Genomic DNA, 27,226 nt, shown 5'->3' with positions numbered 1-27,226 from the left:
GATGTGCTTATGACAAAAATATTCTCTTGTACTTACAGAATTATCAAGCCAGTGCTGATGATTTCAACAAGGTACTTGTAATAGATCCAAATGTTGTTGAAGCACAAAAGGAATTGGAGGAGGTAACCCAGCTGCTTCACCTTGACAGCAGTGCTGGGGATGGCAGTCAGCAAGCCCACGGGAAGAAGATAACCATACAAGAGGTGGTGTACCTGTTCACTTCTTAAAAGCAAACACAACAGAAGCTGCACATTTCAAGAGATACTAAAGCTTTTGTTTGCCCATCTTGAATCTCTATCTTTGTGGGGATGGTGTTGTATTTTTCAAATCATTTTGAGGGCATATTGGAGGGTTTTTACATATGATAAAGCTTGGACTGCTCACAAGTTTATTCAGCACTACAACAGGAAGGAAAATAGTCCATTTCAATGGCACGAAACTCGAGGGTATGCTCCTTGTAAACAAAAGCTGCTTAGGCTTTGAAATATGTTTTACAGAGTGCAGCTATGAACTAGCAGTTTTGTTTTTGGGTTCTGTGCCCCTTGGGCAGCCCCTGGGGCTTGCTGGCAGAGGTCTGTGGTCAGCAGATGTGCTGGCTGCTCCTGTGCTGGTCCTGAAGTTACGGGTCTGAAAAATGAAATCCTACCCTAAAGAGCAAGAGTAAAACATCTGTAGGATCTTACAAAAGAAACACAGGGTGTAATGTTATGTACAAGATCAAAATGTTAGCTTTGCACAGTTTTGGGTCGAATTAGGTGATGAAAGGATTTTCTCAGTCATCTGATATTTTTGGATTGTAGCTTTGCTGGTCGTTAAAGAATTCTTTTCCCCCTTTTCATTTAAAAATGTACAGTTAAAATACATAGTTACCAGTCTGAACAGTGGTATTGTAATTTGATAATGTAATTTCAGAATCTGGTCTAATGGAAACTGCATTTATTAATATAGGGGGAAAAAATGATCTTGAAATACTTCAGGTTGTCACGAGCTCATGGGATTTTATGTAACAGGCATAATCTGGTATAGTGTTAGTTAAGCTCTGAGTTGTGACAAACAACAGGACCTGGAAAGTGTTTAGAGGCAGTTTGGGAAGTGACCACATAATTCAGAGACCAGCTAACTACATTGCTGGTACTGGTAATTTTTGTAGGGGTCATGCAGGAAGCATTTGTGTTTGCTGGCATCATTACAACTGCCCATGTGGAGAGGCTCCCCTCTTTCACCTGCTGTAGTACAAGGTAGTCTTTTTCCATGAAGACAGACTGCAAAGAAAAACAAAATTAGAAAAATAATTTATCATCATTATTCTTTGTTAATCAAGCTATAATTATATAAAAGAGAGTCAAGGTTCTCCCTTGATTCTAAGGATTGTTGAAAAATGGAACAAAATGTCTATAAGCCAAATGCAGTATTTTCCAAAAATTACTAATCCCCTATTCTATGCGATGTATTATCTTCAGATTTTTCAAAATACTTGGCATTGACAGGCTCTGTTCAGTAAGTTTTAGTCAGGTTATAATAATTTCACAACTCTTGATGGCTTGAAGTAGATTTTAGCAAATGTAGTTGGCCTCATAGTTGATTTTTAGTTACTGATTCATGAAACTTGATGGAGGGTGCAGCCTCAGAAGTGAAGTGGATAGTGAGGCAGGTTATCCATGCTGAGCTTTCTCTTTCCAAAGCAAGCCTGCAAACAGCAGCCTGGTGCAGCTGCCATGTGCCTGTGGCGCCCTGGAGGCACAGCAGAGGAATGGAGCGTGGGTGCCTGCTGCCTTGACTCCAGCTGTCCCTGACTTCTGGAGCTTCACATTAATACTTGTGTGGAGTCCTCCTTTCTCCTGGTGCTCTCCAGGGGTGTTTCCACAGTGCAGTGCCAAGCAGTGAAAAGGAGGGGTAAAAAATACACTTTGCACTGTGAGCCTTTAAAAGTGAATTAGAGAGCTCCTGTTCTGGGGGCAGCAGGACAAGGAAGAAGGTGGGTGCCTTTCTTTGATGAAGAGCAGAGTGCCAGCTTTAATCCAGTGATGGATAAATGCAGTTTGTGAAGCTTCAGGTTATCTCTGTGTCCACATGGAGTGATCTGTTGCCACTTTGTGCAGGTGAGTGACCCTGCTGAGCGGGGAGAGGGGCCCTTGGCCGCAGCAGAAGGTGCTGAGGAGGCCGAGCCCAAGGCAGTGCCCAGGAGATCCTCGCAGAAACTCCGCGTTTCAGAGCCCCCCAACGCCTACGACTTCGGTCAGATCATCAATGCACTGAACGCCAGCAAGGACAAAGCTGCTTGTGCAGATCTCCTAACAACTACTGATCCAAAAACACTGCCAGTGCTGCTAAGTAACAAACTTGAAGGAGAAATCCTTCTGCTTTTTATCCAGTCATTGGAACATTGCATAGCTGGAAAAGATCCTGGCCTTGCATATCAGCACCTGTTCTACTTGAGCAAAGCCAAAAGATTTAAGGTAAGAACCTACACTGATTGAATGGTTACTTAAATTGCACAGAAATCTAAAGGAAATTTTAATATCTTAAAAGGAAAAACACTGACTTATGTGTCTCTGTCAGATATTATGATTTTCACTTAACCTGTGCTGATTATAAAATAATTTTTTGCGGGTATTTTTCAGGTGGTGCTGGCTCTTCTCAGCAAAAATGAAAAAGAAGAGGTACAGCATCTGTTTGACTTACTTACAGAAAGCCAGAGTGATCAGTACTCACTGGAAGATCTTGAGAGCCTTAAAAAGGTTTATGAACTTTAAGAAGTTAAAGTTTATTGGCTGCATGCATATAGTTCATGTTAGAAGATGAATGAATGAACTCTGCGGACTTGCCTGGGTTCAAGTGGGTCTTTACCTGGACTGCTGGAATTCTATTTTGTTTTGACAGCATATGCACATTTAAAACTTGCTGCTCTTTTCTTCTGGTAGTTGTATACATCTCTAGAATTTAATGCCCATCTGTGTTCAGTAACAGAGTTCATTTCATTTGGCATACTGATTTTATTTAGACTCAGAAAAATATATTTTACCTTATATATGCAATGGGAAATACCTTGATGGTACAGTAGGTAAATACATTTTTAGTCATCACTTGTTACATCATTTTGTGAGTTCTGTGTTGTGATAAAAGAAGTGTCTTCAAGATAAATGGGTCAGTTAGCAGTAACTTTGCTAAAATGAGTTTACAAGAAGTATTAACATTTTTCAGAAAACTCCTGTGGACCACCTATTTGTTCACTATTCCTGGTCTGTACAAAACAGATTTAAATATTTTGGCTCATAACATCTTAACAAAAAAGATGAATGAATTATTGATTAGCTTGTCATGGAAACAATTATTAAATGGATGGGTATGTTTTTAACAAGTGAGTAATTTTTACAGAGAACTCTTTTCCTGTGTGTTCAGGAGGATGGCTGGTTTGCTGACTTCTTTTGGGCAGTGACAGAAGAACAGGTAGCTGCACTGCACAATAGAAATATTGAACTCTGAGTTTTGTATTCAGATTATTTAAAATACCAGCTATTTCTGTTTACAGATATATTTATAAAACTACAACAATTTTTTGGACCAGTATAATTATTTTTAATTTCAGGCATTACTTATGTTTTTTATTTGATTCTGACAAAGTTCCTTCAAAGGTGAAGCTTTTCAATTTTTCAGATACCCTGATGCCTTCTTTGCACAGATGATATAAATGTATATCAAACTCACTTAGCACTGCAGAAATATCATTAAGAATGTTGTTCTAATGAAAATTTTTCTCAGGTGTATACTAATTAATAAAGTTATTTTCTTGAGAAATACAATTATGGCTTCTTTTCTGGTTCAGTACACTTTAGGCTTACAATTCTCACATGTGGATTATGAGTTTCAGCTTGGGGTGCCAAGAATGAGGCTTGTACTTCCTAAAGCATCATTAGTGCAACTGATGCTTAGCAATTAACAGGTTTCACTTTATTTGTGTGTGATCTCCTCAGGTTAAGGCAGACCCTGAACTTTGGCTGTTAGGATGTAAAGCAGCAGCATTGCCTGCAGTCATTTTGGTGATGGTCCTGCCTCCTTCAGGTTTCATTGTGAGGTTGGTAATTTTTTAGAGAGCATTTGGGAGGGCCTGAACAATTTCTCAAGACATAGAACTTAGTAAAAACCTGAATCAAACACATGTAAGGGACTGTGCTGCTGATTGGGCCTGAACAGCTCAAAACAAGGACACCAGTCTTCAAAACTGAAGGGGCACTGGAGGGCATTTTGGGGGCAGGGGCTGCAGAATGGAATTATCTTTAGGTGTGGATTTCACCGTGTGTTTGACAGGTAAGGGCTGCCAAGTCATTCTCTTGCCTTAGTCTGGGAAACTGTGGGAGAAATCTCTGCAGCCCCCAGGAGCTGCAGCTGAAGAGCAAAGGTGGGGTGACCTGGCACAGACCATGTCCTTGGCCAGCGAGGCTGAGGGGCCTCTGCACAGAGGCTGCTGCAGCATCCCAGGCGTGGCACCGGAGCAGCTGCAGGCCAAAAGCAGCTCCTTGCTCCTTGCTCACCTGCTGCAAAATGTGTTTTGTGTCCCATCTGTGTAATGACCAGTAGGAGAAGCCACAGAGCTGAATTACTGCTGGGCTGGGAGCTCCTCTCTTCCTGGGCAGTTCCTATCTCCTGATCTAATTATCCCCTATTTTTGAACACTCCCATATTTTAAGTCTTTTTTTCTGCTCTGTGCTTGTCCTTTATTTATGCTGTTTTTTGTTTCCTCTGCCCTCCATAATCTCTTCTGCAGCTTTGGCTGCTCTGCCAGGCCAAGGTGGGACTGCAGCTGCCACCTCAGCACTGCAGTGTGGACACAGCACCTAAAAACAACTGAGTGGGCAAAAGGGGGGAGCAAGAGCACCCCAAGTGTCTTACCAGGCTTTGTGGCAGGGAGACCCCCATCCCAGCATGGTGTTATGAGCTTGGCTTGTCACTCACCCCCTCAGTGTCAACTTCCACCTCTGTAAAAACAACCAAACCCAAGAGCAGGACAAAAGCAGGTGATGGGAGCAGGGGCATGAATGTGACCCTGAGTGGCAATAGCGCAGCCAGTCACAAGCACAGAGGATGTGTCCCCCAGGCCTGCACACACCCAGCTGCTCCTGGACACAGATCTCTGGTTTCCACACAAGAGATGACAGCAAGATTCTTTCTGTAGCCACTGAAAATGCAGTCAGTGGCCAGGGAACAGCCAAGGAATGGGGTGGGTCACAACTGTTGTTATTTTAATCCTTTCAAAGTATTTTTGATGTTTTTGAGAAGCCAGCTCCGGGCTGGCAGGTGCTGCCAGGACTGAGTGTCAGCATGGCAGGGTTGGACCACAGGGCCACCACTTCCCACTCTCCCTGCCCAGAGGTGCAGGCGGTGGTGAGAGCTCAGTTACTGGCAAACCACACTCTGCCCTTATGTGGGATGTATTTCCACTCATCAGGCCCTGCCCTGCTTTACATAATCCAGTTGCACAAATAAAGGGCTACTCCTGTGATTGCCAGGCGTTTCAGAAGAGTTAGACTTGTTCGTTACAATAAACAACATAACATCATTTTGAACAGCAGGGAACAAAGCTTCTTCCGTGCTGTAATGAACATTTATGACCCAGGTCAGTGTAACTCTGCTCAGTGCCTGTGAGCTGCAGCTCCCCAAGGGACAAAGGGTGGGCAGCTGGAGCAGGGACTCAGCCCGGCTGGCTGGGGGGGATGAATTATCACCAACCGAGTCCTGGTTCCTTCCCTGGGCCCTCCCTGAGGACATGTAACACACTGCAGTGCAGATGAAGCCTCCAGCTGTGGCAGTGCCATTTCCTTGCAACCCTGTGCCACTTCTGTGGCAGTGCCATTTCCTTGCAAGGCTGTGCCACTTCTCGGCTGCTCCTTGCGAAATGCCACCCGCGTAAACACAGTCAGCAACATGGGAGTGGTTTTCCTTGTAAGCAAGAGGGATTATAAGGGGATAAAGTGCACAGAATGCTGTGCTTGAGAATGCAGCCTGTGAGCAAAGGGAAGCTCGAGCCCACACAGCCCCAGCAGCACAGCTCTGGTGCCTGAACACAAGCACTCCAGTTGAGGCTGTTGGGAATTTTAATGTCCTTATTGTTGAGATGGAATGAACAATGAAGCCAGCTTTCGTAAAGCCAGCTCACCAGGACCTGGTGCAAGGAGAGCTGTACCTGGCAGCTTGCTGGGTTTGCTCCCCCAAATGCTTCCTGCTGTCCCTGTGTGCAGGCAGGTGCTGAGAGTCACCCCTGGCAGCCACTCAGTGACCCGGCTGGCACAGAGCGAGGGGCCACAGCAGATTCCTCCCCAGAGCCTCTGCCAGGCCCTGGGGCTGTGCTCAGCACAAAGCTCAGTGTCAGCCCTAAGGCTGTGCATCCATCTCCTTTTCCCCCAGACCAGCTTTGATTACCAAGTACCTCACAGCCACTTTTCTCTCTCTCTCCCACCCTTTGAGACCAAAGGCAACAAAATCCTTGTCACCAGTCTGGGATTGTGCTTCTCACCACGACTGGGCCTGGGGGTTTTTCAGTCCTCGCGGGAAATCCATTTTGCTCCCACAGCAACACCAGACCATTCCCTCTGGGAAGATCCATGTTTGGGACTGGCAGGAGTGGTCAAGGTGGTAACTGTGCTCCTCAGATCTTTGTCATTTCAGGAAGTGATTCTAAATAAATCTCAACATCATTCCAAAGTTCAAGACTGCCACAGTTTCACCTGAATTAGAATATTCATGGGTTTTAAGCTCATTAATTCTAGTATTTTTCAACCTTCTGCTTGATTATCTTTAAAATGCATTATTATCCATCAGAGTGGTGGTATTACTAAGTAGGCAACTATTTAAAAATCAGTCTGAAGGACTGGAAGTGATGTAAGTCAGTCAAAAAATCTTTATGCAACAGTAAAAACTAATTAGCTCATACATGCAAAACTTTGTGACACTGACTGAATGAAAGGATGGATGTACAAGCCTGGATGCTTCACTACAACATGCAACACCATGAGGAAAGCTTTTATGATGGCTTTTATCCAATGTTGTAACTATCTCAAAGTCTCAGATACAGCAGGTATTAAAATACATTTCCTCAAGATTCACAGCCTGACATGAATTAGTCAAATCAGCCAGGAATCACGAAAAAAATTTCTGAATAAAACCCACTATGTGTGTGTACTGAAATAAATTACAGGAAAGATCCAGTTTACAGATGATGTCCCATGTGGGACATCCCTGTAATTTATTTCAGTGTAAAAAAAAGTTATTGAATTTTTACAATAGATCTGTAAATAAGAGAAGCCTCTTCTACATTAGTGTATTAATAGAAGAGTATATTTTACTTTTTTATAGACTCAAAATTCAGTGCTGCATTAAATTTACTGGTGCTGTTAAGACTGCCTCACGTATGAAATATTACCTCTGAATTAAAAAATATTACAAAATTAATCAGCAAAATGGTTTGCTGCTAAAAACTTATCTCCAGAAAAAACTTACCTGCATTTTAACATTACCTCTTCAAGTGATGTAAAAATTATCAGATGACTTCAGAGTGACTGAAAATAATGCTATTATTTGATAAAATTTATTTACAAGAGTAAACCATATTTCTAATTACCTGCACAGCAAAACTGAAGTCCTGAGAAATTAAGAGGTAGGTTTACACTTGCTGAAATAGCTTTTCCATCTGACAGAAGCATAACTTGCACATGGATTTGGGGTGAGGCAATCCAGCCTGGGCTTCTGCAATGCATCCCCATTGGTTTTAGTTTCTCACTTCCCTGGCCTCTCGTGATGCAGGTGAGAAAATGAGCCCAAGGAACAGGCAGTTCAGCTCAGCAAAAACACCAGGTGTTACCCAGAAACTCTGACCAATCTGTGGTGTTTCAGAAAGAACTCTGTGCAGGCCATGTGAACTGAGAAGAGCGTTACTTCAGATGGAGAAAACAGAGTTTGAGTTCAGTCAGCCATCTGACTTGTGCCAAGATTGTGCAGTTTTATTTAAAGAGCTCCTGCCAGAACTGCATCCCTCTCCCAAAACCATTTACTGTTCTGCCTGCCAGAGAGGCAGATCAGATTTATTTTCATCTTAGAGAAGGCTGAAATCTTGTACAAAACACAACTGACTTTAGATCTTACACTTCCAAGAATCAGAACATTCAACTTCCAAAGCACACCTAATCAAATAAAAATATTTAAAAGCAGCAAGAGATAAGAGCAGTCAGGAAAAAAGGCTCCCTGGGAACACCCACATTTTCATAGGGCTGATCAGCACATTAAACAACTGGCCACTAGAAGTCAGTATTTAGACATTTATTTCAGATATGCAGTTTACACGCATATTATTGAGCAAAACTGAATTGCAAATATACAAATACTGTAACAAGCATTACCAAGTAACGTAACTGGCACTAGTGTTATAAGCTATTACTGAAACTGGTGAGGATAAGTCATGGAAGAGGACTGTAGCTCATGGCATTCTGTTCATCCAATCAAACCTCCAGTAGCACCATAATGGCAATACATGAAACACAAGACAGAACATTGTTAACTGTTATTCTGAGAGTCACAACTTTTTTCATTTTAGTGAATTACTTAGCAAAAAATGTTAACAGTGCGGGCGCTTTGGCCAACTTCAGCTTGTGTTCAGCTGTACATCTCCCATTTGCAAAAAAAAAGAAAAAAGCCAGCATATTTGGAACCCATCTTTGCATTTGGGCAGTCATTGCACTGCACTTAAGATTCTGGGACTGAAGACAGGCATGTCTTGCACAGAGATGTCAAGTCCACTAAAGCCTGAGTGAGTCTTTGGTAGGCCAATACCTCATTATTGTATCTATGACAGTCATTTTATTCACTAGGATTTTCTTTTGTGATCCAAGGTGGCCAAAGAGGACATTCTGGAAAACATTACAGTAAAATCCTCAGGCGACCAGGCACTTCAAACCCAGTCTTTTCCAAAGGCACCAAGAATGGACGGGGCACCAATTTTCCCCCTAAGGAACGGTGACTGCATCTGCTTTTCTACAATGCTTAGAAATCACTGGATTGTTATTTTACACTTTTTATACACTATATAGTAGCCTTACCTGCTGCATGATTGGTTGCATGAATAAATAGGCAACCCCACTGTTCTACACAGGTGATGTCTCCATTCCACCATATATTAAGTACCAATTTCTTATGTTTTGAAATTATGTAAAAGCCATAACCCTGCTCAAAGTGTACACACATACAAACACTTCTGACACAGGCTACATCCATCTGAAGATATGCAGTTCATTCGACATGCATTCTAAATACAGTGTGTCCAGTTATGAAACATAATTGTCATTCTGAATATTCACTGTTGAAGTATGTTTGTATAGGTCTCTGCAGGTCTTTGCTTCCCTTAAATTTAAGAGTTCACACAAGAATGGTTTTAAGTCACTAATGCTCAGCTAACACCCTTTATCCCAAACCCCATATTTTCCAAGTGAACAGTGCAGGACATATTATTCATTTCAGCATGTAACATATTAAGAATTTACCAATTTTTATCTAAATACACCAAGTATACGCTTTCAAGCAAAGTCGTGGCAAAAATACAAAACATGGACATATTTGTACTGCTGTAATGCACTTGGTTAAAGCCTTCATGTCTCTTCATACAGGTTGAAGATCCATAGGAAGTATTTTGCCTTATCAGACAAGTATATAGAAAATGAAGTTGTATCAAAACCTTGCTTCTGCTGGTCACCTGAAACTTACAGAAGTCGCATGTGATTCAACCAGCTCTGACAGGGTTCTTTAGTGGCAAATAGATTTTTGCAGCACTTACAGATTTACATTTCAGTCTGAATATCAGTGCTTAACTCCACAGCCTGTTGTGAATGGTTGTTGTTTGTTTCTTTCAGTGGTTCACCAACACCTAAATCCACATCTGTTGAAGATCCGTTCTGAATGCTTTCCTCAGCAATGTAACTGAGCTGCGGAACATCAGTGCTTGGGGCAGCTGGAACAGGCACAGGGATTCCACTCGGCTGTGGAGAGTTTTCCAAGCGATCGTTTTCCACCTCTGGGAGAACACTGACTGTGGTAAAGCGAGTGTGATAGTCGCTGGAGCCATGGCTACAGGAAGTTTTCATACTTTCCATATCTGAGCAGCTGAACTCAGAGAAATGGCTGGAGTGCGAATCTGCTACAGACGGAATACTATCGCTCAGAGAGGGAGAGTCAAATTCACTGGAGTTTGTGCTTTGCTGCTCCAACAGCTGAGCATCCATGTCCTCTCTCGTCTCATTAATCTTCATGCTACTCTTCTTTCTCAGCTTGCCTTTGCACTTCTTGCCCGCCGTGCTGTCCTTGGACCACTTGGCGGCGCCGGCCTTGCCCTCGGGCGGGCCCGAGCAGCCGCGCCCGGCAGCGCCGCCGTCCTCCACGCTGCTGCTCCCGCTGTGGTGCCGGAACTTGGCGGGCTTGGACTCGATATCCACCTGCACTTCCAGGCTGTTCCCTTCCCTGCAACACGGGAGAATCCGTCAGTGTAAGAGGTCGTCGGAGGGTGGAACAAACTCTTGCTGCTTTCCTACATACATCCCTCTCTCACTTTCACTATCTTGGTAAGGGGAAATGTTTAACCAAATAACAGCCCAAAGGAAAACACAAAGTCTGAACCACCAAATGCTTCACTGAGCTACAGCAATGGCATTCCTCTTTGGAAATAACCCTGGCAAAATGCAGAAAGCAGTCACACCCAATTCCATTTGTAACGAAATCTAGTTTCAAAGTATAATCTCGAATGCAGGACAGCTGAGGCATGCTTAAAATATCCTTTAATAAGCAAGGCTTATAAATATTCTATTTTCACCACATTTCCCTTACCTGTCCAAAGGGATGTAGGAGTTCAGAATGGATCCTGCCATTGCTTTGGTACTGGCATTGTCACTAACTGTTCCCAAGCTAACTGTGCCAGATTCTCCACTCAGACTGTATCGTTCTTTCTGCACATCTGCTTGCACTTCCAGTCTTTGGAAGAGAAAGACAAAGTTACACATACTACCACAACAGTTAAAGCACACTTTGTCGATGGCAGTGAGCAAATAAGTCAGTAATTATTAAATAGAATTCTTGAGTCACTCCAGTACAGATAAGCTTATTTACCCTACTGACACATGTTCTCCATTCCCACTGTCAAAATTACTTTTTATTAAAACCAAGCAAACAAAAACACCCCAAAACAAAACCAGAGTAATTTCCTAAAGGTGTTAACCAAAAGTTCTGGATTCTTTTCCTCCTGAGATTTACAAGGACAGCTTCCAGGTTCAGCTACAGCTCTTCTGCAGCTCGTACACTACACTCTAAAAATGGTGAAAACAATCAGAAGGGTACATAAATTCAAGACATGATAGTACCCATGTATCCCCTGCTGCAAATTACTGCTAATCAAATAAAAGGCAGAGAACTGTGTTCTGTACTCTGCTTTACATTGTATTGCTATCAACTGCAACAGGAATAATAGAAACCTGAGCAATCTAAAGCTGGGCTCAGCAGATATGCTAGAAATCAAATTACAAGCTTTTTTCCAAATGTCTTATTTATCTGTGTACTGACATTGAAATTGGGGTTTGGGTTTTTTTGGTGGTTTTTTTTTTTGTGTGTGTTTGTTGTTGTTGTTTTGTTTTTTTTGTTTAAACTCTCAGCTCTTTAAAGAAGATAGTATGTATGTATATCTCACTTAGCAGTCACAGCCTGGTACACATGTCCCAGCAGAGGGGGGTTCTTGATACTATCCCACTCTCTTTATTCTATATAGCTTGGAATGCCAAATTACTCAAAATGAGCAGTGTTGGCAGCTGATTTAAGGGGCAAATTTCATTCTGAAACCCACATGCTAATAATCCTTTCTACACACTCCCTTTTTCTTCAGGGTGCAGGAGAGCCAAGTCACAGAAAGTCCAAATTCACAAAAGGCACTGAGCATGTGACAAGAAGTTGGCACCTTGGCAAGGCCAGGTGTTCATCTGCTTCCCCTCCTGCCTCAAGTCCATCTGGAGTCCACACACCACCCAGGTGTTCTGAGGCACAGCTTGGTGCCTGCAGACCAAACAAGTCAGCAGTTCTGAATTTTGGGTGAGGTGCATCAGAGAAAACAACTGCGTGAGAGATGAGCTGCCTCCCTCTGATCCTGCCTACAGGCAGCTCTCCTGGGCAAGCAGGAGAACAAGATCTCAGGCCCCACTCAGCCTAAACAAAAGCAAAATCTTGAGGACTGTGGTCAGGCAGGATCTCTTGAAAAACAGTAAGTTTGTCAGGGATGAACTGTTTATCTCCCAGAGACACTTCTGTTTAATAGGAACTGATACTGAAAAGCAAAAACTGGGAAGCCAAGGAGGTGCACTGGCTGTGGCTGCAGGTGGAGCAGAGCAGTGCAGGGCTGGAGCAGGCCCCTCACCCACTAAAGCAGCTCACCATGGCACACAAAAGCTGGGGAAGGGAGGAGGTGCACTGGCTGTGGCTGCAGGAGGAGCAGGGCTGCAGCAGGCCCCTCACCTGTTAAAGCAGCTGACCATGGCACTCCCTGAGAGGCTGCCCGTGATGCTGGCCCCAGCCAGGGCCATGGTGCTGGCTGTCTCGCTCAGGTTGTCGCGGATGGCGCCGATCCTGTCCATGTGGCTGCCGCTGGCGCTCAGGCTGCCCGTCAGGCCGCCCACGCTGCCCTCGCCGATGCTGGGGTTGTGCCGCGCCTCCGCCACTGACGTCGTATCTGCAGAAACACACAAGGCCCCTCAGCTAGGGAAGCAGCACTTTGCTGTTTCTGCAATGTGACCGTGAAAGCTGCTGCTGAAATTATGCTGAGAAGAAGGATTTATAAAACACATGGTCACAAAAAGAGAACTTTGTAAAAAAAAATCCCAAAAAATCAGAAATAATTTTAAGACACCTTTCTTGGTGCTGTTATAATGGCTGTGCCTGACATCAGCAAAAAATTAACCACGGATAGGACATGGATAAAAGGAATGCAGAGAGACCCATCACACAGCATAGTGCCATGTAATAAAAAAATTGAAGCATCAGACCAGTCTTTAGTTGGCCCTATCAAAAAATAAAAAATCTAACCAGCTTCCACAAACCAGGATTCTGAAAGAGCAATATTAATGGTATGTTAAAACTCTTACCTATGGAGAAGACTTAAGTTTGGCTTTGATTAAAATGGGCAATAACTTTGTAATTACAGCCCAGCACAAAATGACACACAGAAGCAATTATCATCTGAGAGGTGCAATTTCAGCAATGAGCAGAAGCAGCCCCAAATGCAAGTAGCTACTCTAGTATCCAAGATAGAAAATACAAGTCACAAAGCCCACATATTTATAGAAAACACAACACTGCATTTTCTTACCTACAGCTGCATTTGTTCCACCAACGTTTATATCATTTTCATCATCAAATTCTATCCTGACACCTTTTCCATTGCCAGCTGACACACCACAGCCTCCACTTCGGCAGAGGGAAATGGGAACAACTCCATACACATAAGCCAGCATAATAGGAACACCAATACCTACAGAGGGAAGTAGAGTTTTTCATTAAATTGACTTATTTTAGAGCCTTTCATAAAGGCAACTTCATTTTCCAAGATAACTTAATATTTGATTAATATTACACTTGAAAGAGATCAAGAGGGAGCAAAATTAAGAAATACTGGTAAATCACAAAGGTGAAATGACAGGAAAGTACTTTCAGCAGGCAGAATGTCCTCTGCCAGCACTGGTAGGAAGAGAAACTTAATGATTGACGAATTCATACTTTCCATATGTCCATAACATAATTTACAAACAAAATTGAAGTCCTCTAAAGATTCACAAAGGCTCCACTGGGGACTCTGATATTCCACCTGAGAGGCAGAAAAAGCAGACATCTATTTCAAATGTTGCTCAACTGAAAATATTAGCACCTCCACTACTTTAATAAGGGGCTTCAATTTACATCCACGAAAGGGAGACACAGCTTTGCTATCAATTTAATAGACTTAACATTATTATTACTCTAGGATTTTCAATATAAGTTTTCCTTTAAAAGTAAACAATTCAATGGAGTACAGTGGCAGGAATTAAGGGGAACCAGCTGAAGGAACTGTAGACTAAAGCACAGACAGATACAGATACACACACATCCATCCCACCACTTTGAGTGGAAGATGAAAGTTAGTCCTTTGGCATATGAATTAAATCATCCCATGGCTTTGCTGATGGAAGTATACAGAAGATATAAAAACCAGCAGATTGAAAATGTCAAGTTGGCACATTCTGAAAATGTCAGGAGAGAAGCAGACCTAATAGAAAGGCTACTCAAGTCCAATCTAAATTAAGGGTTCCAAAGTCTCCTTCAATAGAAATTGTTCACATTCAAGGAGGCATTCCATATTCTTATGGTCATTCTTTTGAAAACCACACAATGCCCTGAGACTGGAGGCCATTTCTTAATGGCAATGGGGCAAGAGCAAAACTCCACAAAATAAAACCCAAGAGCTCTCCCTGAAAAGCCACATTTCATCTCTGTTCAGGAATAAGAAACAGCTTGAGAGAAATGAAGAAAGGCAGACCTATAAATACAACTATGAGACTCTGTGTCCCACCACCTGTTTAACAGGGATCTGACACCACAGCACATGAGAACAATGCAATGCAGACTGACAGCAGTTTCATGGCTGGCATAGCCTCATTTGCACAGTGGCCCACCACTGATAACAAGCAGTTTAAAGCTTCATGGCCAAATTGAATCATCACTGGCTAAAAGTGGCCTTATCTTCTGGACATTACTGATTACTCTCTGAGCATTGCTTCTGGCACAAGGGGGAACACTGCAGACAAAATGTGTGTACAGGGGGCTGATCCAGCTTAAAACTAAATGTTGTGTCTGAGTGTGAGTTAGCTATCCACAGCAGCTTACTGAGTAACTGTGAAGATGCCTGTGCTGCAATAAAGAAGAAGGCAGTGCCAGGCAAGTCCCCTCCTTTCAAAAACAATCTGGGTTTACAGTGATCTTGAAATTACCTGGGAAGATGAGACAACTATTTTGTAAGGAACAGCAAGATTCTCCTTAAATGCTATACTCAACAATCACCATAATAAAAAGTGTGATGTAATTTGAACTGACTCCCAGAGCAAAATAAGTGGTTTGTCAACTACTGCAATGTTAAGTGTAAGAGACTATTTTTGTTCTGCATGGAGAAAATTTTGATATGAAGTTATTAAAATATGAATAGACTCTGTGGCAACAGTTTTTTTCTTGGTCATTTAAAAAAACCTTTAAATATTTAAATCTTAAAAGCCAGAAACTACAATGTGAAAATTTCAATTTTCAAGATAAAAATTAGTCTTAATTCTTCAGGAAATGCTACATGAAAATCAAGTACTGTATTCTTGACTCTGTCCCAATAAATGTATAACTTCAGATTCCTCCTTGTCTTGGTTCCTTCACCTATAAAAGGAAACTGCAGCACTTAGTTGTGTTATTCATGAGTGTTTATAGAGCTCTGGTTGCAAGGTGCTACCAAGACACAAAATAGTAGTATTTGCTTACCTACAGTTACTGCAGCTACAACTGGAGAAACAATTACAGATAAGGTTACACCACCTGCTATAGCCAAGTTTCGCTTGTGCTTTGAAATGTCTTTGCCTTCGTATCGATTGTGAATCTTGAAAGAAGAAAAGAAAGGGGGTTTAGAGTATTATCAACATCAATAATACATTGCTGCAAGGATGGAAGAAGTGCAATCGTCACTTCTAGGCAACGATTTATTTCTTATCTCAAAGAAAATAAAATTTATACATATCTTAATTTTAGGCAATCTCTTCCAAGTCCTCCTACCCAGCAATTAAGCATTTATTCTCAGCCTTTGAAGAACTAAGTAATTGAAGAGCTTTGTTTAACCATTACTCCAGCTTACATGGCTGGGAACAGCAGACAAAATTCAGGATAAAGGAATTGCCACATATGATCAAATTGACACATTCCCAGTTGTCTTTTCTCTGAACAGTATGGAGTTGAAACCTTCACAGATTACTAGATCTATAGAAACAGGCTGACATAAGAGAGCCACAAGAGAGCCTTCACCAAACAGCACCTGGAGGGAGGGGAAAGCAAGAACTCCACCTCTCCAGCACCCCCTAATGACAAGCTGTTGAGACAAGAAATGTTTCTGCAAGCCTGAGTCTTAGCTGTGCTTCTGTTTACTGAGGAACCTGCTGCCCAAACCTCTTACTGGTTATTCAAGCCTGCAATAACTCTGCAATGTGACTGCCTTAAACTCACCTGCCACAAGCCCCACAAGAACCTGAGAGGCCTTTAAAGATCACTGTTCTACAGAGACTTGCCACATTTGTGTGTTTCATTTACTCTCCCTGGGAACACGGTTTCTCAGAGGTATGCACTACATCTAAGATATAATTACAAAGGAACAACAGGTATCTTAATGGCTGTCACAAAGCCAAGTTAATCCTCACTCCATCTAAAGAAGAACACAAAAGATGAGTATACAAGAAGACAATGACAAAAAATGAGTGCCATGCTTTCTAAATAGCATGTTGTTGAATGCTGTGCTTTCTACAATATAATTTCAGTTAGAGATTTGGTAGGGCTGTTCTCATTTTGGAATAAACAAAGTCTTTGTTCAGGCAAAGAAAGGGCACAGAAGGCACTGTGCTTTGTGCAATGAGAATGCATTTACTTGCTCTGAGGTACAATGCAGAGTGAGGGAGCACTTGAATATTGAACATGCCCATGGATTAAAAAGGAAAAACTGAACATGAACACTCACAGTGTATGTAAGAATTATAAACCCAGAAAGATCAGGTTTCATGGGGCTCTGAGCAATTAGCAGGATCACCTAAAGTGCTGACTTTTACTGTTATAGACAATTTTAACTCCTGAAACAAAAGGCATAATACAACAAACAGACATCCATAATTCCTTAAACACAAAGCAAAAAAAAAAAAAAAGGAACGGAAGGAAGAGGTTACAGAGTAACAGAGTAGAAACTGATTTAAAACATCAAGATAGGAGGTCACACTGGTAGAAACTACTATGAAATAAGACTCTTCTGGATATTGACTAAATAATAAAGAATAATCAAACAAAAACACTAAGCCAGAAGAGAGATTTCAATAAACACAGAAACCTCTCAGGTTAAAAGACTTATATCTATAAAACCAGAACACTAGCACTTCCTCAAGGAAACTCTATCAAAGCACAAGCACAAACTCTTCCAATGCAAAGGACACACAGAATGTTGAAAAAGAACAATGAAGCTTCCTTTACCAAAGCAGCAGTAGCATTAAGGAAATAGAAAGTAGGTCAAATTACTATGAATGGGTATAGAAGAACAGCATGAGGGTGTTAGAAAGGTTAACCTAGAGGACACAAAAAGCAAGAGATATCAAAGTCAAGAAGAAATTATTCTATGAGTACAGTGCTAGTAAGAGGAAGACCAAATTGGATCAATTTGCTGTTTAACAAAAATAAAGACAGCCAGCAGATGAAACTGGAGACCTGTTCCTATTTTCTTTTCCCTTCAGTTGTCATTGAAGATCAACTGTGAGCCAGACAACTGGTAACAAAGAAATAAGATCTGTACAAATACAGCAGATTGGAGTGTACTTACATGAGTTGATCTGAGAAATATCTCAGCAGGCCAAATTTCAGAGTCATTAATAGTAATTTTTGAAAATTATTATTAGTAGATGTCTGAAAAAAAAATCCAGGAAAACTGGAAATGGTTAAATGGCAATGATAATCTTAAAAAGGGTACAAACCAAGAAGTTGAAGAAGTAAAAGACCACTGAATGAACTTTCATTTCCTGAAAACTGGGACCTTGTAAACATCAAAGCAAAGGTAGGAAACAAAAAGGTCACACTGAGGGTTGTTTTTTCAAGTAGAAATCATGCCAATTTAATTTTCTCCTGTAACAAGATAAGTCAGCCTTGAGGATGGGGAGAAACAGATGTCACACACTGACTAATTAAATTCTTACATTCTTGCACGACAGTCAAGCAGTTATAATAGTCCAGATTGAAAAAAAAAAAGATGAGAGAAATCTACTACACTTCATGTTAAACTACAGAAAACATGTGAATAGTCATTTTTTAACTACCCAAATTGAGACTCTTCACTCTGTACTTCTGAGAGATGTGCCTTGGATCCCAGAGTATTGAACATTTTCAATAATGCTGAAGATGGAAGGAGAACGTGTGTGTTGAAATTCAAGCCAGTACAATCTGGCATACTTGCAAGAATGCCAGAATTCACTCCAGTTGTGAGAAGCTGAAAAAATGGCCTGAAATGACCAGATGCAGCTGAAATGGCCTGACATGACCAGATGCAGCTGAATGGCAATGAGTTCAAGACTACCTGTAAGAAGACATGACCAGATGCAGCTGAATGGCAATGAGTTCAAGACTACCTGTAAGAAGAAGCCAATTGCCTGAATTACCAGTACGTGGGAAGGGGCTTGTGTTTTAGAGCACACAAAATGAAGATAGCACGTAGCTGAAGAAGAGGTAAGTGGTAGTTACTGGCACAGAATCAGCCTTTCATTTAACTCAGCAGTAGTAATGCTGCAGCTTCACTGCTGTATTCAAACTGGACAAAAAGGTGGCATGAACAACTACAAGGAGATCAGAAGAAGAGAATCAGAAACCTAAACCAGTGTTTTCTTGACAGCTTGTCAAGAAAAGCTGGAAGTGCTAGGTTTGTTAAGAATGGACCTGAAGTATCATTAAATATGTAACAGCATATTGCAAAACAAAAGGATTCTCTGCATCAGCCGAAGAATAGATCAGTAGGAATCTAATGCAAATTCTCTTCCTATATCTATGTTAGAAACACAAAATTTTTCTAAGAAAACCAAGCTTGAAGGGCCTGTGAGATCTCCACTGTCAGATGTTTCGAAGTGCAAATATTTGACAGGGTCACAGAGAAATGACCACTAGGCACTGGGGGGCACAGAAATTCTCACCAGGCTGCCCTCACAGACTAATGCTCTGAGACTTTAGAACATGAAAGGTGCTCTGTGATGGGGTCCTATTCCAAAATATAATGAGAAAAGCTAATAGTGCAATTTGAAACAGGTAACTGCTGCCTCCTTCCTCTCCTCACTTACAAGGTTCCAGTGACTGTATGGGACTAAGCTGTAACAGAATAAAAAGGTCAAAACCCAACTGTAGCAGAAAGTAGGGTACTTGTTAGAAAGAAAAAGATTAAACAAATACAGTGGAAAAGCTGTACCCCTGAACATTCTGTCTAGCAGACACACTCCCCCTTCCCTCACCAACAAATGCAGAATGATGAGTCTGTGCCAGTCACTGCGAGAATCCATGCTGATAAAAGCAGAAAAACAAATCTTCCAAGCCATTATTTCAAAAAGCCTACTTCCAAAAGATCGAGATAACTTATTACTATATCTTAAATTACATATAAGATTTTGTTGATTACTTTATAGTAAAAGGTATTCTATTTTTTAAGAGGAAATATACCAACTGCCCTCTGTTTAACATGATTATTTTTGGCTCCTTCCTAGAAGAAGTAAAATGAAGGCAAGCCAGCTAGCACTGAAGACTGTTCCACACTGGTGGACTGGCCCAAGGCAATTAACAAGCTGCTGAGTATAAATGCTTAAATATGTGTATACAAAAACCTGAACTAGTATAATTTTATACTAAAATTCTGGTAATTAGCTGCTTTTCAGAAAAAAAATCCTTTTTGTCTTCCTTGTGCTCTAAAAATTATTTCATTTTAAGGGACAGAAGGGAAGCCACAGATTAAAACCAGAGCAATTCTGAAAAAGCATGCTGGAACTTTCATGGCAGGATGTAGAAATTGCAAATTGTTCAGTGTTTTGCTCTGCAAGTTTTAAGAGAACCTAGATTCTTAAAAACACTTTTTGTTCCTCTATAACTGACACAAATATCCTTAAACAAAGCAGGGGTTGGCTGCTTTGGTATTTTGGAGATTATTTGGGTTTTTGTTTTGTCTTTTCTTTTAGAGGCCAGTTAAGATACCCAGTTAACACAGAATCACCCAAGCCATACAACAGAAGGTAAAACCTGAAGCATGCTGGGAGCTGAAGCACTTTTTACCTTACGTCCCACATAGACAGGAATTCCAATAATCATAGCAGGAATAGCAATGCCAGCTATGAGAGCAATTCCCACAGGAGCTCCAACAAGTGTCCCTAGCTGCCACAGGATTTTCTTCTTACGGCTCCATGGTTTCTTTCCCCAAAATGTGCAACCTGATGGGCTAATAGAGAGAAATAAGAATGCTGTAAAGAAGCAGTAAGTTAATCAAGGTAGCTATACACTACTGAACATTTCTCTAGTTACAAAATTATTGTCCCTAGGTACAAGTTACAGATGTAATGCATCATCAGTTATTTAATCAGACTTTTTTTTTGCCTTAAGAACATATTTTGCAATGTAACAAGAAGCATATTGCTACACACCAATCTATGGCTCACAGTAACCTGTATACTCAGAATTTCTGTATTGCCTAATACAAGGACAATATAAATGTATTAGGACATCAGTAAAAAGAGGGTGTGTTAATCCAAAATATTTGATTTGTATTAAGAACACATTGCATGCACAAAATTTACAAAATATTTTAAAATAAAAGTAATAAAACACTAATTTAAATACATATATTGAAAAGTGACTTAATTCTCTAATATGAATACTTCAACTGTAATTCTCTACTCCAAGAAAAAGAAAGCCAGACTTACAGCACTTGGGAATCTCCTTCTAAATACTTTAGAAAACAAATCACCAACCACACAGAATTTTTTTTCTTAAATGTACCTTAAATAATGTAAATCTGAGATCTCTTTCATACACAGCCAACAGAATTCACAGCCGCAGACGGCACAAGTCATGTGATTGCAGCTTCCATCGTTCATTTTTATTATATAAGCAGCACAGCGTGGGCATGGCTTTATGTCATCAGCTGTTTAAAGACAAATATTAGAATCATATCAGCTCTTTAGACAATCAAATATAATCACAATACAGACATACATTTGGGAAAACTGATTGAACTGTTATCTGAAAAACTGAAGAAGTTTTTTATAAGGTTTCTTTACAAATCTTCATTTGGCCATGACTTGATATCAAATCTGTTTTTACAAACCTTGGACTGAGCAAAACTAATGAAAACAAGGTGTAGTAGACCACATTCAAGTAATTGAATAGTTAATGCATACTCTCTGTTAAAGGATTTTCTAAGCTTAATGAAATATATATTAGAGTCTGACATTAAAAATGTATGCTAATACAGGACTGATAATAAGGTCTCTTTAAATATAATCCTCTTTTACCTTTCATGCTGTTATGAATCTTGTACTTTAATATTCAGCCTCCACTCTGTTAACATATCTTAAATCCATCTCCCCATTCACATTAATGTCTTCTTTGGTACTGCCAACCTCCTCTTGAGTCCTTTTCACAGCCCTACTTTATACTTACTAACTTCCCCCAAAAATATAGTGGAGCAGAAGAAAACTCTGGAGAATCATCATGTTCCCAAGTCAAATGTGGAAAAATGAGGTTAAGTGATCAGCTCTGTCAAACAAGGGGTCATTGAGCAACAGTGAAACACACACACACCCCCCACAGTTGTGATCTTCACTCCTGTTTAGCACCTGCACTTGAGGACAAGCTGTTTACTCACAGCAGCAGAAATACCTTGCAGCTCCCAGCACAGAATTCCAAGTTTACTGCCTCGGTGCTACTGGGTAAGACAAAGGGAAAGGAGAGCTCATACTTGATAAAGGAATACCTAAAGGGGTGCAGAACAGCAGAAAAAAGGACCTGTACCAAGCCCAGTACACAAGGAGTCAGCAGCTGAAAAGATTCATTAGCTACTCCCACATGAGAACACACGCACAGCCTACAGGGCAGAAAGTACAGAGCAAGTTCTTCAGCACAGGAGAGGCAGAGCTACTGCTCTTCAGGCTGAGAGAAACTGAAAGGGTAAGGAAAGGAGCTGTTGTGCTAATTTATTTAGCTTATTTTCCATTTTATTTGAAAGCTAAAGCAGGATGCTAATTTTTAGGGCAAAATGGGATACATTATTAAAATAAGCCGGTGCAAACTACAAATTACAGACTCTTGAGTCAGGGGCTGGATGGCAGAAAAACAGCTCTAACTACAAGGTGCAAGTGGGACTCTTTATCCCAAATATCTACCTTGCTTGTTCAGGCAGAGACAAAAGCTGCCAAATAAATCAGAGCTTGGTGTAATTCAGAGCCAATTCTTATCAACAGCAAACTGGAATTTTGATGTGCTAAACACTACTCTGAATAGTTTATCTGCTTTTTTTGGGAGTTACAAACAAGCTCAGCTTTAAGAGATGTTTGCCCTCTGGTAGACAAGACAGATGAGCATTTCCTGGAAAACCAGAAATTAGTACTAACAAACATATCAAACATCAAAGCTGGCATCAGAGTAATAGTCTTTTTGAAAACAGAAAATCAGTGGTTACGAGTTTTAATTTTAACAGCTGGGGAACTTCACCTACAGCGGAGAAAGCAAGTGTACTAAGTGATACAACTAAAAATGTCAATGTGCAAAAGTAGGATGCCTTGCAGCAAGTTTGATTTCTCATTTTTCAACTACAAAGAACTTTAAATGGTGACAAGCTTTTAAGACTTAAGTCAGATGTTCTGGTCACAGAGTACTTCAATGCATAACACTTAAAATTTTAATCCAAATTTAGAATTATTATTTTATGTTTCTGAAAGACAAAGTATCTAGTATCTATCTACCATGTCACTATTCCATTCTTTCCTTATCTAGGGCTAATTGTGCAAATGTCCAGACGAGATGTTTTACAGACACAGCACCCCAGTCATAAGTACCTGCTGCTCCAGACTCCTGGCTGTAACTGATAGATGAGGAACGAATGGTTCTCAGGCGCAGGCTCTGGGCTCTCTCCTGGCGAGCAGCATCGCAGGTCTGGTTGGGATGCCAGATCTGCTTGCAGTGGTAGCAGAACTCCGTCCCGCAGCCCTCGCGCCCGCACGTCAGCTTGGGGCAGCTGGCACATCCAAACGCGATCACTGCGTACCTTGAACAACAGAGAGAATTCTGTTCATGACACCAGCTCTAGGTATAGAACAAAGCTGACTACGCAGCTGTCAGGGCAGCTGGAGCAGGTACAAAGGCAGTGCACTCAGAAGCTGACTATTTCCTTCCTAAACTCCTCTTTCCACAACTCTATTGCCATTGCATTGGATTAAGATTGTACAGAAATACTAAAATCACTGCAACACTCACTCACCTTTACTCCATGCAGTATTCAAATATACTGTATTTAAAGCTGAATGCAATACTGTACGGTTTACAGTCACCAAGAAACATCACAGTTTAGAAGAGTGGGACAATAAACCCAAATAAGGTGTTTAAGCAATTAGGAAAAGTTACAGTTTCAGAAGTGTCCCAGTCACTCTGGGCATGTCTTAGACCGACCCTGTCCATTGCAGTGTAACTTACAGCTGTAACAACAACTGGTTTGACACTGCAAGACATTTTAGGATTTTACTAATTGCCTTTTATCATGAATACTACTACTTACTTTAAATAGATGTTTGTTAACTCTCTGTATTTTAAAATGTCAAAACAATGAACCAAATATTTTATAAATAGGATTTTGGTTTCTCAATAATTAAGGCATTTAAAAATACATTTCAAATGCAAATGTAAAAATTGGCAAGAGTTTGGGCCTCAATGCCACTCTGACAATACTACAGAGCAAAAAACCTCCGAGAATGCTGAGACTTACAAAACTGTGTCACACTACTTTGTAATCAGACTACATGAACAGTTCTATACAGTGAGAGCTAAAGTAACAAAACTGTTCCTTCATTAGACCTGCATTCCAAAGTTCACAGGGTAAAAACACAATGTGTTCACATTAACAGTAAATACAAACATATGTATATATGTTTTATAATTCATAACCATTGTAGCTTTTTTCAACAATTTTATGTAATAGCTTTCTTTTAAATATATAATACTAAGTCCACTGGTATGAACATTTAAAACAGATGCATGCTTTTATTCACATGAACAGGGTCCCTGAGTAGACTTCAACAGACTTATAAATGCAACAAGACTTAAGTTTCTGTCTGTTCAAATTAAGGTAATTTTATTTTTAAAGACTGTTTATTTTTACCCTCTGTTTATAGCAGTTGCATACGTTAACTCAAAATATTCTTTATTAGTAATGATACTTAAAAAATATTCACACTTACAAGCCTAACTTAAAATTTAGCTATTTTTATTTAAGTAGCTAGATCTGAAACTCTGCAAAGTTAATGCAAATCCTGTCCCTTCCATCATTGTTTTAAAACAGCATATTTGATGTTCCTCACTAGGAAATCTTGCAAACAAATAGGACTTTCAACACTTACAGATGATGCAGTTACAAATGAGATACATGCTTGTCTGTTTACAAATATTTCCTGCTTTCCAAGTAGAGATTTATTTCAATAATTGCTAGACTCTTCTATATTGCTGCCAAGTTAATCAGCTTCATTTTCCCCACTTTCTGCAAACTGAAGAGATAATTGCTTTGCATGTACACAAAGAGACTCTGATCCAAACACTTCTTTCAACATACAGGGATACATTCAAGGCTTGCTAATCTTAGACCAAAAAAACCTCAAGTCTAAGACACAGAATCAAGTACCAATTTTGTATCCTGCCACCTTTCTATCACTAATAAAGCATGGGCACATCCCTGAAAGCACTCCCTAACTGGTACTGATGAATTTGGCAAACCTTTAGAAAGTAACTTTTTAGACCAGAGAAAATCTCAGTTCCAACTGTACAGGGTTACAAGTTTAATTTTAACATTTGCATTCTTTTTAAAGGAGATGTGAAGGCCTAAAGTTCTTGTTTAGGGTGAGAGAAGGGACAATCAACCAAACTCAAAGTAATACCCAGTAAAACAAAAACCAGAGGCAGTGAGCCATTAATTGCAGGCTGCACAGTGAAAAGATGGAAGAAGAATCTATACTTGTTTGCATGATCTGCTTTTTGCCTGATAAAGGCATGAACATTTAGGCATCGCTGCTCTCTTCTAATGATGTCAGCAATACAATCTCAGAGCAAAACCATTAAATAATTCAAACAGAAGAAAAGACAGAACTCATCTGGAATACTGATTCAGTGATGCCTGTTAAAATTACACTGGAGAACTGGTATGAAAAACAGACTATAAAGATATTGTTCTAGGAGAAGGCTCATGAGGTTTTGTACCAGTGCTCCTTCCTCAGGGAAAGACCACCTATGACAGTGTCTCCCATCAAGCCACTGCTGGTAGGTTACAGCTGGTCCAGACTTTCACAGTGCTTCAGGTAACAACATGATCAGGATGCATTTGAGCTTGCAACAGAAGCTGTGGATGAAGCAGCCCAGGAAACCCCTCAGCCCACCCAGGGCAGAGCTGCTGCAGCAGAGCCTCTCCTCCAAACTCATCTGCAGCTCTCCTATGGGAAGGATAAGAAGTTCTCCACTGGGATAGAAGTAAGAGCAATACATTTGGTACTGTAGATAATTTTGTTTCAAGATCTGTTTGGTTCATGTTTTGCTGACCCTAGGACTTGTTTTTACTCAAATAAATTTGAAACAGAGAGGAAAAAGAATTATTTAGTTCTTAACCATTAACTTGTTTCCTTAGAACCCCGGAGACCAATGATATAAAAAAACTCCTATGTTTTAACAGACTGATCTAGTTTCCCTCAATTTTTTCATTTCAGGGATCGAACATTTTATAATTATTTGCTCTTTATCTGGTCCAGATTTTTGACTTAGTGTGATGCCAAACCCTGAAACAATACTACATGGGACATTTGATCAACACTGAGAAGAGCTGAAGCACTGTTGTGCACCATCCATTTTTTACCTATTTCTACAGTAATTTTTTCCTACTAAAATGCTCAATTTCACACCTATTTCCTATTTATTACAGTACTTGTTTCCAATCTTCAAGTCAACTTCAGGAAATTATGCTACCCTCTGAAGTTATTGCACCTCTCCTACTTTGGGATTAATTGCACATTTAGTAATTAGCCATTCATTTCCTTCATGAAATATTTGATCCATGCTAAAAGGTCATAACCCTAATGCATTCTGCCAGTATGGCACTTCAAAACCTGTTCAGAAAAAGAAATAAACCCCAGCTTTAACTGCATATTGTACAAGTGGATTAGCTGCCAAAGCAACTAGAAACAGTGACTACTGTTGCACCACGTAATTATTAAAGTAAATGTCTGCTGATCTGCAGTTTGTGTGCACTGAATGTCATGCATCATCCCTGAATAGCCTTTGTTAGCAAAGGCTCTTCTGTGGAAGTCTGAGTAGTGTTTGCTTCCCTAAACCTTACACGTGTACAGTTTCTTCATCCTCCTGCTAAGCTCCACCACAACATCAAATCCCCATTATTACTTTCCACACCACTCCCACCCCACTTCTCCTTCCTACCTCCCTCTGTGTGCTTTCCCTCGGCTGGGCACATACACACTTGTCAGACAGTGCTGTGGTGGCTGCCTGAAAGCCAAATTTAAATTTTTAACCGGAGGACTCATACACAGGTACTGCTCTTGCTGGAGGCACTACTGATGGTCTGCCTGTTGTTCAAGTAGTATGTCTGCCCTTTCCCCTAAAGTACTTAGATCAACTTCTGCTGAATTCTCAATCCCTGCTGCCTAAAGGTTCTGAAGGTTTCAAAACAATCAGTAGAAGGATGGGAAGAAGACAAAACATGATTGCAGGAGCCCTTGTTTGTTTAGGATGACAACCAAAAACAGTGATCCTCCTGAGGAAGTACCCAAGTAGCCAACTTTATTCCACTTTAAACACAGAGTAATGAGAATTCAGTGAGAAGGCACTATCTGGGCATTAAAAGCAGAACTCATCTACCACTGTGAAGCATTTCCCTGCCACTCCAAGTATAAGGAAAAATCATGGTACCAAAAGCACAATATAAGGTTGCCCATGCAGTACAAGTTTGTTCCCTTCACACAGACATAGCAGAGTTTATCTGCCTGGCAATATACTGTATTTTTCATAGGACTCCCCTCCCAGAGTATGGAGCATGCAACAAGCAGTTCTGGAGCAATGATTTAAATACTTGCTGCACATTAATGCATTGCTGTGGTCCCACATGACTGCATGGAACTTTAACTTTGCT

At 40.6% G+C, this 27,226-nt stretch overlaps 2 protein-coding genes across 6 annotated transcripts in view; one reads left to right on the top strand and one right to left on the bottom strand.

Annotated features, from left to right (window-relative positions):
- Positions 1-3,800, top strand: part of SPAG1 (sperm associated antigen 1) — a 37,962-nt gene extending 34,162 nt beyond the window's left edge. For all 4 annotated transcript variants that reach the window (XM_026795282.2, XM_026795249.2, XM_014264407.3 and 1 more), the window contains 3 exons: positions 39-203; positions 2,100-2,456; positions 2,622-3,800. In XM_026795282.2, coding sequence (XP_026651083.2) covers positions 39-203; positions 2,100-2,456; positions 2,622-2,753 — 654 coding nt within the window. In that variant the 3' untranslated portion in view covers positions 2,754-3,800. The remainder of the gene's footprint in view (positions 1-38; positions 204-2,099; positions 2,457-2,621) is intronic.
- A 4,166-nt stretch (positions 3,801-7,966) lies between these two features.
- RNF19A (ring finger protein 19A, RBR E3 ubiquitin protein ligase) overlaps positions 7,967-27,226 on the bottom strand; it is a 57,769-nt gene continuing 38,509 nt past the window's right edge. For both annotated transcript variants that reach the window (XM_074554346.1, XM_074554354.1), the window contains exons 4-11: positions 22,890-23,098; positions 20,833-20,977; positions 20,113-20,275; positions 15,559-15,673; positions 13,376-13,537; positions 12,526-12,739; positions 10,858-11,001; positions 7,967-10,494 (exon numbers count right to left, since the gene is read on the bottom strand). In XM_074554346.1, coding sequence (XP_074410447.1) covers positions 9,819-10,494; positions 10,858-11,001; positions 12,526-12,739; positions 13,376-13,537; positions 15,559-15,673; positions 20,113-20,275; positions 20,833-20,977; positions 22,890-23,098 — 1,828 coding nt within the window. In that variant the 3' untranslated portion in view covers positions 7,967-9,818. The remainder of the gene's footprint in view (positions 10,495-10,857; positions 11,002-12,525; positions 12,740-13,375; positions 13,538-15,558; positions 15,674-20,112; positions 20,276-20,832; positions 20,978-22,889; positions 23,099-27,226) is intronic.

Source organism: Zonotrichia albicollis, chromosome 1, assembly GCF_047830755.1.
Source record: "Zonotrichia albicollis isolate bZonAlb1 chromosome 1, bZonAlb1.hap1, whole genome shotgun sequence".
In the NCBI taxonomy this organism is placed as follows: domain Eukaryota; kingdom Metazoa; phylum Chordata; class Aves; order Passeriformes; family Passerellidae; genus Zonotrichia; species Zonotrichia albicollis.
This window is presented reverse-complemented; position numbering and strand designations above follow the sequence as displayed.